The sequence below is a fragment of the Chrysemys picta genome, chromosome 1, assembly GCF_011386835.1.
Source record: "Chrysemys picta bellii isolate R12L10 chromosome 1, ASM1138683v2, whole genome shotgun sequence".
In the NCBI taxonomy this organism is placed as follows: domain Eukaryota; kingdom Metazoa; phylum Chordata; order Testudines; family Emydidae; genus Chrysemys; species Chrysemys picta.
This window is the reverse complement of record NC_088791.1, coordinates 11,760,343-11,776,356: the sequence shown is the minus strand read 5'-3', so window position 1 is coordinate 11,776,356 and position 16,014 is coordinate 11,760,343. Positions and strand designations below refer to the sequence as shown.

Below are 16,014 nucleotides of genomic sequence, written 5' to 3'. Positions count from 1 at the left end.
CATAAACAAAACGTTTAATCTCCAGGCAATTTTATCTTCAGAGAATAATGCATTGATACATCTGCATCTTTTTATTAAATGGAGACATTGTAATGGCAAAATGAAATGCCAGCATCCCCTGCACGATTTTAAATGATGCATGTGGCAGTCTCACTGTGAAATGTTCAGCAGGAGATATGTAAATGGAATCAGTTCTGGGATGAGTCAAGTCCTGTGTATCATGTTCTCTGTATTACTGTGCCCTGGGAGAGTACACACAATGAGAGCACACTCTGAGATCTGCATTTATCAGAAGCCTTTCTTAGAATCATGGAAAAACTGAGGGGTGTGTAACACTTGCATTTCATACTGAATTCTGTAATTGAATTCTGTGATGAATTTATAAATATAGAAGACTAACTTAAGATATTTCCATATAGTTATCTCTCCTGCGTTACACCCCCTCTTTCCTTCGCTTCCTGTACTTACTATGAATGCCTGTCCCGATACTTTCATGATTTTTAACTTCATTTTGTTATTCTCTTTATAATAATGCCCTTTGAAACTGAACTGACTCTTTACCAAAATCTTTTCCCCTCCAGTTTAGTTATTGTAGGGTTGTCTCTGAGTACTGCGGGTGTTAGTGTGTTGTTTTCTTTCTTATGGGGAACATGTAAAGGACAGTAGGGAGTCTTGCAAACGCATAGAACTAAAAGAGGATAGGCCAAATCACGGGCCAAACTTGACAATGTCTCTTTGTAATCACTGCACCTACAGTGCCTGTGGCACCGCATTTATCCTTTGATTTTCCAGCTCTCCCAGTACTGCAGATCAATGTAATAAAATAAATTCTGTTGCACAGTTCATATAGCACAGGGTTTCTGGGCAAATACACTGTCAATAATGAACATTTCTGGACGGAGAATGAAAATAAAAATACTTAGTTCTCATATAGCACTTTTCAGCTGTGGCTCTCGAAGAGCTTTCCAAAATGTGGGCAAACATCATTTCCCTCATTTTATAGATGAAGAGTCTGAGGCAGAGAGAGATCATTCACTTATTTAAGTTGCACAGTACAGCAAGGGTAGAGAGAACTCATGCCTCCTGTCTTCTGGTTCATTGGACATACTGTCTCTTACCTTCTTATTATTTATTGTTTGTGTTGTGATAGCACTTAGATGCCCCAGACACGCACCAGGACCCCATTGTGCTAGGTGCTGTACAAACACAGGACAAAAAAGATAGTTCCTGCCCCAAAGAGCTTGCAATCCAACTAAGCATCCTAGATTAACAGAAAATCATAGAATCATACAACCATAGGGTTAGAAGGGACCACAAGGGTCATCTAGTTTGACCCCCTGCCAAATGCAGGATTTGTTATGTCTAAGCCATCCAAGACGGATATCCAGCCTCTTTTTGAAAACCTTCAGTGAAGGAGATTCCACGACTTCCCTAGGCAGTTTGTTCCATTGTCCTACTGTTCTTGCCATTAGGAAATTTCTCCTGAGATTTAATCTAAATCTGCTCTGCTGGAGTTTGAACCTGTTGCCTCTTGTCCCGCCCTCTGTGGCAAGAGAGAACAATTTTTCTCCATCTTTTTTATGGCAGCCTTTCAACCTCTACCCCGATATAACGCGACCTGATATAACACGAATTCGTATATAACACGGTAAAACAGCGCTCTGGGGAGTCGGGGCTGCATGCTCCGGCGGATCAAAGCAAGTTCAATATAACGTGGTTTCACCTATAACGCGGTACAATTTTTTGGTGCCCGAGGACAGCGTTATATTGGGGTAGCGGTGTATTTGAAGACTGCGATCATGTCCCTCCTTAATCTCCCCTTTTCCAAACTAAACATACCCAGGTCCTCCAGCCTTTGCTCCTATGACTTGCATTCCATCCCTTTGATCATCTTTGTCACTTGCCTCTGGACCCTTTCCAGTTTCTCTACATCCTTTCTATACGGCAGTGACCAAAATTGGACACAGTACTGAGTCCAGCGCTGAGGCCTTCCAGCGCTGAGTAAAGCGGTACTATCACCTCCTGTGACTTGCAGGCTATGCCTCTGTTAATGGAATCCAAAATTGCGTTTCCTTTTTTTTTGCCACAGCATCACATTGCTGACTCGTGTTGAGCTTGTGATCCACCACAACTCCCAGATCCTTCCCAGCAGTGCTGCTGCCAAGTCAGTTATCCCCCATTCTATATTTGTAGATTTGGTTTCTCTTCCCTAAATGTAGCACCTTATATTTGTCTTTGTTGAATTTCATTTTGTTGTCCATAGCCCAGGGCTCCAATTTGTCACGATCCCTTTGAATTTTAATATACTGTATTGAAATGTGGCTCATACCCAGAAAGGACTAAAATAAAAAATTGAGAATTTAATGTAAAATGTAGAGTACCAGTGCTCAGAAATGTATACACAATGTACGTATCTGTACACAATGCCCATCACCATGGTATCTGGATGTTACATACAATGTTAAATCATCAAGCACACGCACAAAGTCCTCACGAGGCTGACCAGAGAGCAAGCTACTTTATAGCAACCCCTTGGACTCCCAGTTGCAGCAGCCCTTATCAAGTAAATGCCCAATATAAAAATACCCTTTGCTCTGTACTAAAAGACTGCCAACCCCATGATCTGATGGTCTAGGAAAGGTAGAAGTTGCTACAGACAGCGACTCTCTACGGTATCTCCACTTTGAGATGAAGAAATTTCCTCTTTCCCCATTAGGGCTTGAGTGTACTCCAGATTCTTATTATCCAGTGTAATCCTCTTCTTCCACTTCCCTTATCATGTTACCACCGGTAACTCCATCAGCTTGCCATCTCCCAAGCTCATGATCATGGTATTGTCTCTGACTCATCTCTTTCCTTCTAACCCCATATCCAGTCTCTCACTAAAGTTCCATTGTTAAAAACACATGCCCATGACTTTGGTCACACTCGCCTTGATAACTGTAACCTCTTCTCTAGCCCCCTTGTTTCTCCCCTCCAGTCAGTCCAAAACTCTGCTGCTAAAACCTGTTCCACTGCACTGACAGCCCCCTCCACCCCTTGAATTCCTTCCCGATAACGTCACAGCTAACCTGGTGGCTGAACTTTGTGACTTTGTCCTCACCCACAACTATTTCACATTTGGGGACAATATATACCTTCAAGTCAGCGGCACTGCTATGGGTACCCGCATGGCCCCACAGTATGCCAACATTTTTATGGCTGACTTAGAACAACGCTTCCTTAGCTCTCGTCCCCTAACGCCCCACTCTACTTCCGCTACATTGATGAGATCTTCATCATCTGGACCCATGGAAAAGAAGCCCTTGAGGAATTCCACCATGATTTCAATAATTTCCATCCCACCATCAACCTCAGCCTAGATCAATCCACACAAGCGGTCCATTTCCTGGACACTACTGTGCTAATAAGCAATGGGCACATCAATACCACCCTATACCGGAAACCTACTGACCGCTACACTTACCTACATGCCTCCAGCTTCCATCCAGGACACACCACACGATCCATTGTCTACAGCCAAGCTCTAAGATATAACCACATTTGCTCCAATCCCTCAGATAGAGACAAGCACCTACAAGATCTCTATCAAGCATTCTTAAAACTACAATACCCACCTGCTGAAGTGAAAAAACAGATTGACAGAGCCAGACGAGTACCCAGAAGTCACCTCCTACAAGACAGACCCAGCAAAGAAAATAACAGAACACCACTAGCTGTCACCTTCAGCCCCCAACTAAAACCTCTCCAGCGCATCATCAGAGATCTACAGCCTATCCTGAAAGGTGATCCTTTACTCTCACAGATCTTGGGAGACAGACCTGTCCTCGCTTACAGACAACCCCCCAACCTAAAGCACCAGCAACCACACATCACTGAACAAAAACACTGACCCAGGAACCTATCCTTGTAACAAAGCCCAATGCCAACTCTGTCCACATATCTATTCAAGTGACATCATCATAGGACCTAATCACATCAGCCATACCATCAGGGGCTCGTTCACCTGCACATCTACCAATGTGATATATGCCATCATGTGCCAGCAATGCCCCTCGGCCATGTACATTGGCCAAACCAGACAGTCTCTACGCAAAAGAATTAATGGACACAAATCTGACATCAGGAATCATAATACTCAAAAACCAGTGGGAGAACACTTTAACCTGTCTGGCCATTCAATGGCAGACCTGCAGGTGGCTATCTTACAACAGAAAAACTTCAAAAACAGACTCCAACGAGAGACTGCTGAGCTGGAATTGATATGCAAACTAGATACAATCAACTCAGGATTGAATAAGGACTGGGAATGGCTGAGCCATTACAAACATTGAATCTATCTCCCCTTGTAAGTATTCTCACACTTCTTATCAAACTGTCTGTACTGGGCTATCTTGATTATCACTTCAAAAGTTTTTTTCTCTTACTTAATTGGCCTTTCAGAGTTGGTAAGACAACTCCCACCTGTTCATGCTCTCTGTATGTGTGTATATATATCTCCTCAATATATGTTTCACTCTATATGCATCCGAAGAAGTGGGCTGTAGTCCACGAAAACTTATGCTCTAATAAATTTGTTAGTCTCTAAGGTGCCACAAGTACTCCTGTTCTTTTTGCGGATACAGACTAACACGGCTGCTACTCTGAAACCGTTCACTGGCTTTCTGTCTCTTGCTGCCCTTTGCCTCCATCTCCCAGCCTGGCTGTGAACTTTAGAACAATTTCCCATTCTTGTTTGCCAGATTTCCTCTCACCTGGTTCAAATCCTTCCTTACAACCCACTCCATCCCACCTTGTTCTCTTCACCAATGATCTCCTCATCTCTGCACCGCCCTGCACTGCTGGCTTTTCTTTATCTTCTCATTTTTAAAGCTTCAGCCCTCTAGGTCAGGGAAGATGCTTTACTCTCAATTTTGTAAAATGGCAGGGGCATTACAAGGTATAAATACATACTAATGAATAATGCCTATTCAGTCCTTGCTCTCCCTGCTGAGACTGCCAGTGAAAAACCAAATGGCTCTGATTATTGTTGTGAGGTGGACATCACTCAGTTGGGCGCTGTTCTTAGACTTCTTTCCCTACCATTTCAAACCAAACTAGTGTGATTCATCGGTTTTTTCAGTATTATCCAAGGTTGGAGCATGTATTCCCCAACCACCCATATATTCTGGCCGTATGTTTGTCACCCAGAGCAATTCCTCTCACAGGTGATGTTCTATTACATCCCCATTCTCCCCCCTTAAAAAAACCCAACCAAAACCCCAAATTGGGGAGGTTAATGCCAAAGAAAAGGGTTTGAATCGATATGCACGCAAATGCTTTTAATAGCCAAATCTCCTTCTTAGCAGAGTGACCTTTACCTGTGGGCATGAACACAGATGAGGCCAATGTCACAAAGGCCACATCTGAGTAAAAATGTGGTCAAGTCGATTCAAAACTAAAAATGCCCAAGCACCAAAATAATGTGCTGCTCACACGATCTATTCGATACCAAATGAGTATGCTGCTACTGCAATGTACTCAGCAGTTGTCCCGGAGAAGGACAAGCTCTTTGGTTTTACCACAATGAACAGAGGGGTATAAGAAACAAAAAAGGACAGAATAGAAAATAAATTCTCCCATTTTTTGCTTTGTGCCTTTTCCACCCAGCTCTCTGTGCTTGGAACAATTTCCCTCTCGACTGCGTATTGAGAACTCTCCCTCTCTTCCGGAGCATCCCTTTTAAAAAATCTGCCCTGTGGTCAGCGGTCGCTGGCATGGCTGCTTAGCACAGGACAGGAGTTAGGGACACTATATGTAGTGATACTCAGCAGCACAAACTGAGCCGGATTTTCTGGAATCACGTATAGCTCTGTAAAGTGCATGTAAAATACTACCAAGTCACATGCCTTCACTCATGTATGCTGGCGGTGGCATTTCACGCCCAAAGGGCACTCACTTTGTACAGTTTAAATGATGAGACAAGGTATCAGGCAATGGTGAATCAGGCCTGTCATGTTTAGTTAGTCCATGAGCTAGAGAGCCTGAACTACAGGCCCTATCGAGGGCCAGAAAACTGAATAAAGCACCTATATAGTCATTACAGTTGAGACCTGTCTCTTCTATACGGCAAGGAACTGTAGGTTTCTCCTGGCCTTTCAATGCTGATCTCCTTTCTGGTGCTGTTCACCATGCCTATGCCTGATTTTCTCATTTGTATTTTATTTGTATTAGTTAGATTGTAAACTCCGCAAGGAAAGGATCTTGTCTTCTTATGAGATTTTGTTAAGTACTACATATGTTTACAACACACATGGTCCAAAACCCCAGATACAAATACTCCCAGACTTCAGGGAACTTTTGAACTGGACCCAAACGTCACAGCTCAGATTCATTTCTAACTTACCTGTATACATAACCAGTGATAATAAAACAAAACAACTTCAGGGGGGAAAAGTTACGAAGACAGAACCGACACCCATTTTTTTACTTTTAGATCAAAAATAGTTGGGAAAAGTTTTCAAAGCTGGAGCACAATAGTTCCCATTTCAGTCCAGCAGAGGGGTATCAGTTCTCCTCTTCATAGGTCAGTTTCAATTGTCGGATACCATCTAGAGATTATATAGTTTCAGAAACAGCATCAAACCCCTTGGTGAAATGAGCTCCTGAAGTAGCCTTTTGTGGGAATCTCTGGATTTTGAGACAGGGTTGAGTTTTTGCGATCTCTTGGGAAAGGTTTTCTTCACTTCTGAACTATCTGACTGTTTCTGTCTGCTGTGTTGCTTTCTCCAACAATTTCTGCGTAAATCTTCCGAGCTGCCAGCCTACTACTGTTCCCTTCCATGTCACCCATGTACTCAGGGAAAAAATGTCCTATTCTGTATGTTACAGGTTTATATTCCGCATCAAACCATGTCAAAGCTAGTGTCACAAACCCATGGAAGAAAAAAAAAAAGCAAATTCTTAGTTCAGATTATCATGGCATCTGACTCACTATGTTGTGTCTACCTAGTACTACAAAGACCCATGTCAAATTTCTCCTCTCACCTATTTTGGTAAAAAATAGTTGACTTTCTGTCTGGATTCCTGTATCAAACCAGTCCTCTAACTCGATTATTAGTATGAAATAGCCACAGTAGGGGGAAATTAGTATGGTAAAATTAGGTTTTGTAATGACCTAATTTTACCATACTAATTTCCCCCTACTGTTACTCACACCTTCTTGTCAACTGTTTGAAATGGGCTACCCTCATTACCACTACAAAAGTGATCAAAACCTAATAACACAAGAACTAGGGGTCACCTGATGAAATTAATAGACAGTAGGTGTAAAACAAACCAAAGGAAGTACTTCTTCACACAACGCACAATCAGTCTGTGGAACTCTTTGCCATCGGATGTTGTGAAGGCCAAAGGTATAATTGATAAATTCATGGAGGCTAGGTCGATCAGTGGACAACAGGGGATGGATCACTCAAAACTGCTCTGTTCTGTTTATTCTCTCTGAAGCATGTGGCACCGGCCACTGTCAGAAGACAAGATACTGGGCTAGATGGACCATTGGTCTGACCTAGTATGGCTTGTCTTATGTTCTTATAGAGATGATAGGTAGCATGGGGATAAATCATGAAAGGCCATGAGTTGTTATGCCGTATACTACTGCCATGAACATGGGCGGCGGGTGAACCACTGGCTCGGGGAGGCTAGCCCCCCAGCCCCATCCCTTTCACCCACCCGCCAGAGCCCAGAGCCCCCCCACTGTGATATCTGACCACTGCCCCAGGCTAGTGCCCCCAGCCCCAGAGTGCAGCAGAAGGGTGAGCAGCGTGGCCCCAACCCTGGAGGGCTGGGATGCCGGGCAGCACTGCCCCAACCCCCTCAGCTCCAGAGCGCTGGGAGGGCGGGAATTGTGGTCCCAGCCCCCCCCAGCTCCCGAGTGCCAGGAGCCTTGGCAGCATGGCCCCAGCCTCTCCAGCCCTGGAGCGCCAGGAGGGCAGGCAACACAGCGCCAGCGTCAGCTGGGGCCATGGCACAGGGGAAGAGCCGCCCGCAGAGCAGGAAGCAAGAGGCGGATTGGGGATGGAGTGTGGGCGGGGCCACACCTGCCTGTTTGAGGAGACTCAGCCTCCCCCAGCCTATGATACCCGCCACCCATGGCCATGAAAGTGAAGACAAGTAATTTAAGTCTGATGCAATGGAGAAGGGCGACATGGTGGACAGAAGCAAAGAAAGGGGTGACACGGTCAAAGGGATGAAGTAGGAAAATGATCCATGCAGCAGCGTTCTGAATGGATATGAGTGGGGCAAGATTGCATGTCAAGGCCACAGAAAAGGATGCTGTGAGATGCTAAGAGTCTGGATGAGTTTTAGTTGTGTGGATGGAGAAGAAAGGTTGGATCTTAGAGATGTTGTACAGGAAGACTTGGAAAGATCTGGACACAGCCCGGCTGTGAGGATCCAGAGAGAGGACCAATGTGAAGATGACACCCACATTATGGGTCTGAGCGGCAGAGTGGGTGGAGGTGTTGTCCACAATCACTTACAAGTGTCATTTTTTGTGCAGTATTGTGCACAGCAGCTCAGCAGAACCCCAAGCATCTCACCAGATAAGCGAGCAGTTGCCCTTTACAATGAATAGATGAAATGTTGTGGGTTTTTATTAAGAATTTAAAGAGATGTAGGTTGGAATGCTGTTTGGTGAGATTCAGATCTACCAGCTGCTTCAAAGAGGCGTTTGAAGTCTCGAGGGAACCGTGCTTTTAGCTTTAAGGGAAAGTGAGAGTACGTGTTCACGAAATGTCTCTCATCTGATAACTCTTTAATTTTAATCACCCTGACAGTCTGTGGTAAAGCATGTGGTTAACTATTTCGGGTACAGCAGCTCCTCTAGAAGCCACAATCCTCTGCTAGTTTAAACAAGGCAAATCCTTTAACCGTGAAGAGATGTAGGTGGATTGAAGACGTTAAAACAGTTTAGATCATTTGTGCACAATGGATCTCTTTGCCTACTTCCTGCCATTCCTCCTGTGTGCTCACTTGCCCTCAGCTTTCACTAAAGCAGGAGAGTAGGAGGGAGGGGAGGGGAAGTACAAAGCGAGACAGTAGGTGACAGTGAAAGTAAAGAAGAGGAACCTGGAGAATGACATCATAGCACTGGGTTTAGAAATCACTGATTTCCATGGCTGGAAGTAATGTCAGCAAGGCCATGATTATCTACACAGAGAGGACATCTTAGGAGTCAGGGGTAGAAGGCAAGAAGAATTAAAGACAGAGGACGGTCTGGAGTTTGAGATCCTAGCCCTTGTCCTCTGAGGGGGTTGCATTATTGTTTCTTGTCACAGGAAATGGGAGGAGGTGATGAGCAGGGAAGTCTCATCATAGCAATTTGTGATGTGTATTACAGATAAATAGCCACTGACCACATTTGTCTTATCTTTCGCTTCCTACATTGACTGAAGGTCCTTGGTCTACAGATCACCCCCTCTTCTTGGCAGGTTCTGTCTCTAATGGATTCATCAATTAATCAGTTGCCCTTCCTAACACAGCATCCCATGCTAAGAAAGCCCTCCAGGTCCGGAATCCCATCTTTGAGTTTCTCAAGATTCAGGGACCCGGAGCAAATGATTCCAGAACCTCATTTGGGAATGCATTCATCGAACACTGGGTCTACAGCAAATCCTGATCGTGTCTCCCAACCAGCATTAATATGACCCACTCTTAGTTAATCCTAGGTGACTGAGAATTATATTTGGATGTCATTTACTGCTGTCATAACAGTCCTTGTTTTCTGAATGAATTATTTTTAGGTTTGCAACCTCCACTTTCTCACCATAAGCTGTTGTTGGTTGGTTGCTGTTTAGTGTGTGGGGACATAACTGTGAATCTCCTAGTTTTTTATTGTTTTGCTTAGTGGCTGTTGTAACTATTACTCGGTTCAATGACTTTGTGCTGGATTATCTTTGTTTTTTCAACATTACACCATACAATTAGGGATGCAAGTGCTGAGGCAGATATCAAGTTTAACTGTAAAATATATATATTTTTAATTTCATTAAGAAAATAAAATACTTAACCAGAATATTAGAAATTGTTCCTGATAAATAATTGCCTTTTAACTACCAGTATTTACAGGTGTCAAAATATGAACTTTGAAAAATAATGTCTGAATCTAAGGAAATGGAAAAATGGGCCAGAATATTTCTAATGAATTTTTATAGTGTTTTTGACCCTCATATTTGGGATCCACCACAAAAGAAACTGGTCATGAATATTCCTCTATATTGAGGTAATGTTATTGGCATTGTGCCGCTGCTACGCAGGATTAGGAGGTGTGATCTGAGCCCAGCCAGCAGGGGGCAGGCATGAGCTCACACAGCTATTGTTCCTGATAGCCATTCCCAGCCACCATGTCTCCTGCATTGCTTCTCTCTCAGAGTAAAGGAAGGAGAGTCGAACCCACCCCACCTAACTGGGCTCTGAAATTCATTCAGCAGCATCACCCTTACTACTGTGGACCAGGGCCGGTGCAACCTGTTAGGTGACATAGGCGGTCGCCTAGGGCGCTAGCATTTGGGGGGCGGCATTTTCTTCGGCGGCGACTGCAGCGGCTGGATCTTCGGCCGTCCCGGTCATCGTCGGCATTTAGGCGGAGGGAGCTGGGGCAGGGGGGGCGCGGGGAGGGCCGCCTGCAGCAAGTAAGGGGGTGGGGGGTGGCACGCAGGGTAACTCCCAGCCCCGGCTCACCTCTGCTCCGCCTCCTTCCCTGAGCACGCCGCCCCGCTCTGCTTCTCTCCCTCCCAGGTTTGCAGCGCCAAACAGCTGATTGGCGCCGCAAGCCTGGGAGGCGGGAGAAGTGGAGCAGTGATGGCGTGCTCGGGGAAGAGGCGGAGCAGAGGTGAGCTGAGGTGGGGAGCTGCCGCACGGCTCCCCGGGCGGGGGGGCGGAGCTGCCGCAGGGAGGGTACCTCAAGGCGGAGGGGGGGGTGGGGAGCTGCCATGGGGGGGCACCTCAGGGCGGGGGGGGAGCTGCCGCAAGGGGGGCGCCTCAGGGCTGGGGGAGCGGGGAGCTGCCGCAGGGCTCAGGGAGGGGGTGGAGCAGAGGTGAGCTGGGGTGGGGAGCTGCTGCACGGCTCCCCGGGCTGGGGGTGGTGGGAGCTGCCGCGGGGGGGGGGGGGGGGCGCAGGGCTCGGGGAGGGGGAAGGGCACAAAGTGGAAGTTTTGCCTAGGGCGAAAAACATCCTTGCACTGGTCCTGCTGGGGAGTGGGAGTAAATGGTGCTGAGACTCAGTGATTGCAAGGCAGATTCCTTCTCTGATGGATTAAAGATGAGGGGTGAAATCCTGACTCCACTGAAGTCAATGACAAAACTCCCAGGATCAGGATTCTCCCAGTATCCTCCTCTTGTAGAAACCTGTGCTGCTAATAATCCTACTGATGAAGTGAGTGGCAGCAGCCATCGGCGCATGGGAGGTAAAACGTTGTATGGAGATCTTTTTAAAAGTAAAAATAATATAAGGCCAAAATGTTCAAAAGCTTGGCTAGGCAGAAAGAGCCATTTCTGTACCTATTTGGGGACACAGGTGTGATTTGAGTGATATGACAGTTCTCCACACCTACCCCACGCCTCCTTCCTGCTCCACTTACCGTTGAAATGCTATTTGAATAGTCAACTCTTCTCGCTGTGCATCGTGGATTACAATCTATGTCGTCACAAGGAACTATTCTTTCATCCCCCCAAACACTAGGGCACCCTTGAAGAAGAAATTAAAAATCCAGACTTGAGAAAGTTCTGTCCTTTCAGTCACAAAGGCTTTTGGTTAATATTGGGGTTTGAGGTTTGGACGTTATATAGTTTAAAGATGTTTTGCATTAATTTAGTGCTGGTTTGACAGCCACAGACTCTGAAGGAAAAAAAAATCAGGAAACAAATCATCCCACACTGACTCAAGGGTGTGTTGGAAGGGATTACCCCTCTGCCCCAGGAGCCCCTTCTTAGAAATCTGTCCATGAATCGAAGGGAAAATTAAGATGCTTTTCCTGCCTCACGTAGACCTTACCCTCTGTCTGGATCTTGGTAAACAATCTGTCAGAGACGATTGGTGACTTTATGGTGTATAAGTACCTTCACAGGGAGAACATACTGGGTACGAAAGGGCTGTTGAATCGAGTGGAGAAAGGCACAGGAAAAGACAAGGCCGTCTCCAGGCACCAGCAGAGCAAGCACGTGCCTGGGGCGGCACATGCTAAGGGGCGGCATTCCATCCATTCTTGGGGCAGCGGAGTCCAGGCAGTTTTTTTTTTTTTTTTTTTTTTGCGCTTCGGCAGCCCGAGCGGTTTTTTCTTTTTTTGCTTGGCGCAGCAAAAATGGTAGAGCCGGCCCTGGGAAAAGACAATGGCTGGAAGCTAAAGCCAGACCAATTCAAATGAGAAATAAGGCCCCAGTTTTTAACAGTGATGGTCATTAGCCCCCAAGGAGTAGAACTCTGCAACACACAAGAGGTCCATACTCCCTCCAGGGCAGCCCAAATTCTCCCGCACCCTCTACCCAGTCAAACAGTCCCGATTCCACTGCCATGGGCTCCTCTGCGTTTATGGAAGAGGGGCCACAATTGGCTTCTCAGAGCCCAGTAAGCAAAGACCCACTCAGGTACTTGAGAAGTCTTCTCAAAAGCAGAGTTTTCAATATGTCTTCCTTATAACACTTGGCAAAACCACCCCAGAGCTTCATTATCAGCTATTAGTAGGTATCCGTGGACTATTTTAGTGGTTCTTTTGGAACTTCAGTACTACACTAAAATAGATAAGACAAGTGGTTCTCAACTTTTGAGGGCTCAGGGCCCATTTGTAAACCTTGATGGCCTGTCGTGACCCAGATCATGCCCAAGATACCCCTCAGACCTGATGTGCCCCCCGGCAGGGGTTCATCAGGGAGATATCTGGGGTACCCCCACCAGCAACTGGGGAGAGGACAGCGAGCTGAGAGATGCACCCAAAACACACAGCTCCTCCCACGGTTGATGGGGAGCAGAGGGTAAGGGGCGGGTGGGGATTTGTGGGCCTGGAGGTGAAGTGGGCATAGTGGGGAGCCTGGGGGACATAGTGAGGAAGCAGTTGGGGATTCTGGAGGGCTGGGGAAGGAATTGGGAGGGCAGAGGGTTGTGGGGTGCATTGTGGGGATGATGTGGGGTTAGGAGGAGGACTGGTGAACCAATAGCTCCCCCCAAAACACATAACTCCCATGCATGGCCAATGTGGGGCAGAGAGTAAAGGACTGGGGAAGTTTTGGGGTCCTGTGGCAAAGTGGGAGGTCTGGAGGAAGGAGTAGGGGGCTGAGCGTGCAAGGGGATTATCTGGGGGCCAGGATAGCTAGTATGACAAAGGGGTATTTGCCTGGTTGTAGGACAGAAGGTACAGTCTGGTACGTACTGGAGAACATGACACCAACTGCTCCTGTTCCCCCGCGGTTGGCTGGACTTGGCTGTCTGCTCTGGGGTTGCACCGCTCAGGTTTGCCCCAGCCCCTAAACGGGGAGTTAGCTGAGCCAAATTTGTGTGAGTGGCATTGCAACCTGGCACATGGGATCACAATGCAATTTACTCAGTTTGGCATCATGATGGGTGGGGGACTGAGCCAAACTGGAGCAGCGGTGCAACCCCATACCCCGGGTCCCAATGCCCTGAGCGGGGAGCTGAGGCCAGAGAGCCCTGCAATCCTTTGGCACATTTGACAGTGTTGGGTTGTGACCCACAGTTGGTAGAACCTGATCGAGTGAAGCTAACTAGTGGGTTAGGGCCCCATCCCGAGAGGCAGCTGCACCAGTCACTCAGTGGAAAGTGGAGAGAGCATTAAAGGGAGCCCCCGCTGATCTGGAACAGATATTCCGGGTGTCATTTTCCATCCAGCCTGGGTTTTATCATTTCCTGTTCCCTGAAGATGTCGTTCTCTAAAGGAGAACCCCGTGTTACTGGCACCTTAGACTGGATTTTCCCAGGGCCACTTTCTATCTGGACTGGGGTTTCATCTTCCTTAGTCACAGGGGGTAAGCCCTTTAAAACTCCTCCACCGCCTTCATTTTTAATCATTTTCCTTCTTTTTTAAAATTCCATTACCTTATATGGAGCTCGTGATTTACATCAGGGCGACTGAGAACAGGATCAGGCCCCACGTCATTACTTTACTTTTGCAGTAATTCTTTCAGCTTCCAAACCAACTGTGAGATGGCAGAACCTAGGAAAAATGCATGGGAAGGGGGGAGGTATTCAAACATGCAATCCCCCATTTGCAGTAATGGAACTAATCGAGTGCCCTAACCCTATGGCCATCGTTCCTCCCTGGTTGTCTAAGATCAAAGTTATTCAAAGCCCTCCAGCCATGTACTGTTACCCTAATGGACCTTCTTTCTCTTTGCAGGGAAGTGCTCCGCCCCACACTACATTGAGTTTGCTGAGATTACCATTGACAGGATCATGGTGGGCAGCAAGGTGCGATACAAGTGTGAAGCTGGCTATAGAAGGATACTTGGGGAGAGTAACTTTATTGTCTGTATTAATGATACTGGGCTTATTCACTGGACCACAAAAGCTTCTGTATGTGAACGTAAGTGATTACCATCCTTCATAGAATCATAGAATATCAGGGTTGGAAGGGACCTCAGGAGGTCATATAGTCCAACCCCCTGCTCAAAGCAGGACCAAAACCCAACTAATTCCCCAACTAAATCCTGCTAGGTCTAAGCACATCTTCTATATGCACAGGCAATTTTCAATTGATTTAGCTATTATAGTGGCAACGCAATACTGTGGTAATGAATTGCGTTTTGTATTCTTACTTCTCCCTGGCAAACCCGCCACCCAGATATTCACTCCCACTGACAATACAAAACCTAATATACATAGAAGTGTGTACAATGAAATTAAAACAAAGGGTTCCGTGTATTATTACTATTTAATAAACATTTCCTGCAGAGCTGGAAACACCACAGTGTTGAACTAGTGCATAAGAAAAGGAAAGTAAAACAGACTCTAACCAGAAAGTGAAACTGACCAATTTAGAATCAGAGGGTTAGCCGTGTTAGTCTGTATCCATAAAAACAACGAGGAGTCCGGTGGCACCTTAAAGACTAACAGTTTTATTTGGGCATAAGCTTTCCTGGGTAAAAAAGTCACTTCTTCAGATGCGTGGAGTGAAAATTACAGATAAAGGCATAAATATACTGGCACATGAAGAGAAGGGAGTTATCTTACAAGTGGAGAACCAGTGTTGACAAGGCCAATTCAGTCAGGGTGGATGTGGTCCACTCCCAATAATTGATGAGGAGGTGTCAATACCAAGAGAGGGAAAACTGCTTTTGTAGTGAGACAGCCACTCCCAGTCCCTCAGACAGTGACAAACACCTTCCAGAGCTTTATCAAGCATTCTTAAAACTACAATACCCACCTGGGGAAGTGAGGAAACAGATTTACAAAGTGAGATGGGTACCCAGAAGTCACCTACTACAGGATAGGCACAACAAGGAAAATAACAGAACACCACTGGCCATCACGTATAGCCCCCAGCTAAAACCTCTCCAGTGCATCAACAATCTACAACCTATCCTGGAAAACAATCCCTCATTGTCACAGACCTTGGGAGGCAGGCCAGTCCTCACTTACAGACAGCCCCCCAACCTGAAGAAAATACTCACCAGCAACTACACACCACACCACAGAAACACTAACCCAGGAACCAATCCCTGTAACAAACCCTGTTGCCTTCTCTGTCCCCATATCGACTCTAGCAACACCATCATAGGACCCAACCACACCAGCCACACCATCAGGGGCTCATTCATCTGAACATCTACTAATGTGATATATGCCATCATGTGCCAGCAATGCCTCTCTGCCATGTACATTGGGCAAACCGGACAGTCTCTATGTAAAAGAATAAATGGACACAAATCAGACATCAGGAATGGTAACATACAAAAGGCATTAGGAGAACACTTCAGTCTCCCAGGACATTCAATAACAGATTTAAAAGTAGCCATCCTTCAAGA

General features: G+C 46.2%; 1 protein-coding gene across 1 annotated transcript in view; it reads left to right on the top strand.

The window, feature by feature from the left end:
• Window positions 1-16,014, top strand: part of IL2RA (interleukin 2 receptor subunit alpha) — a 30,660-nt gene that overhangs the window by 1,209 nt on the left and 13,437 nt on the right. The window contains exon 2 of the mRNA XM_005291939.3: window positions 14,388-14,573. Within this exon, the coding sequence (XP_005291996.3) occupies window positions 14,388-14,573 (186 nt within the window). The remainder of the gene's footprint in view (window positions 1-14,387; window positions 14,574-16,014) is intronic.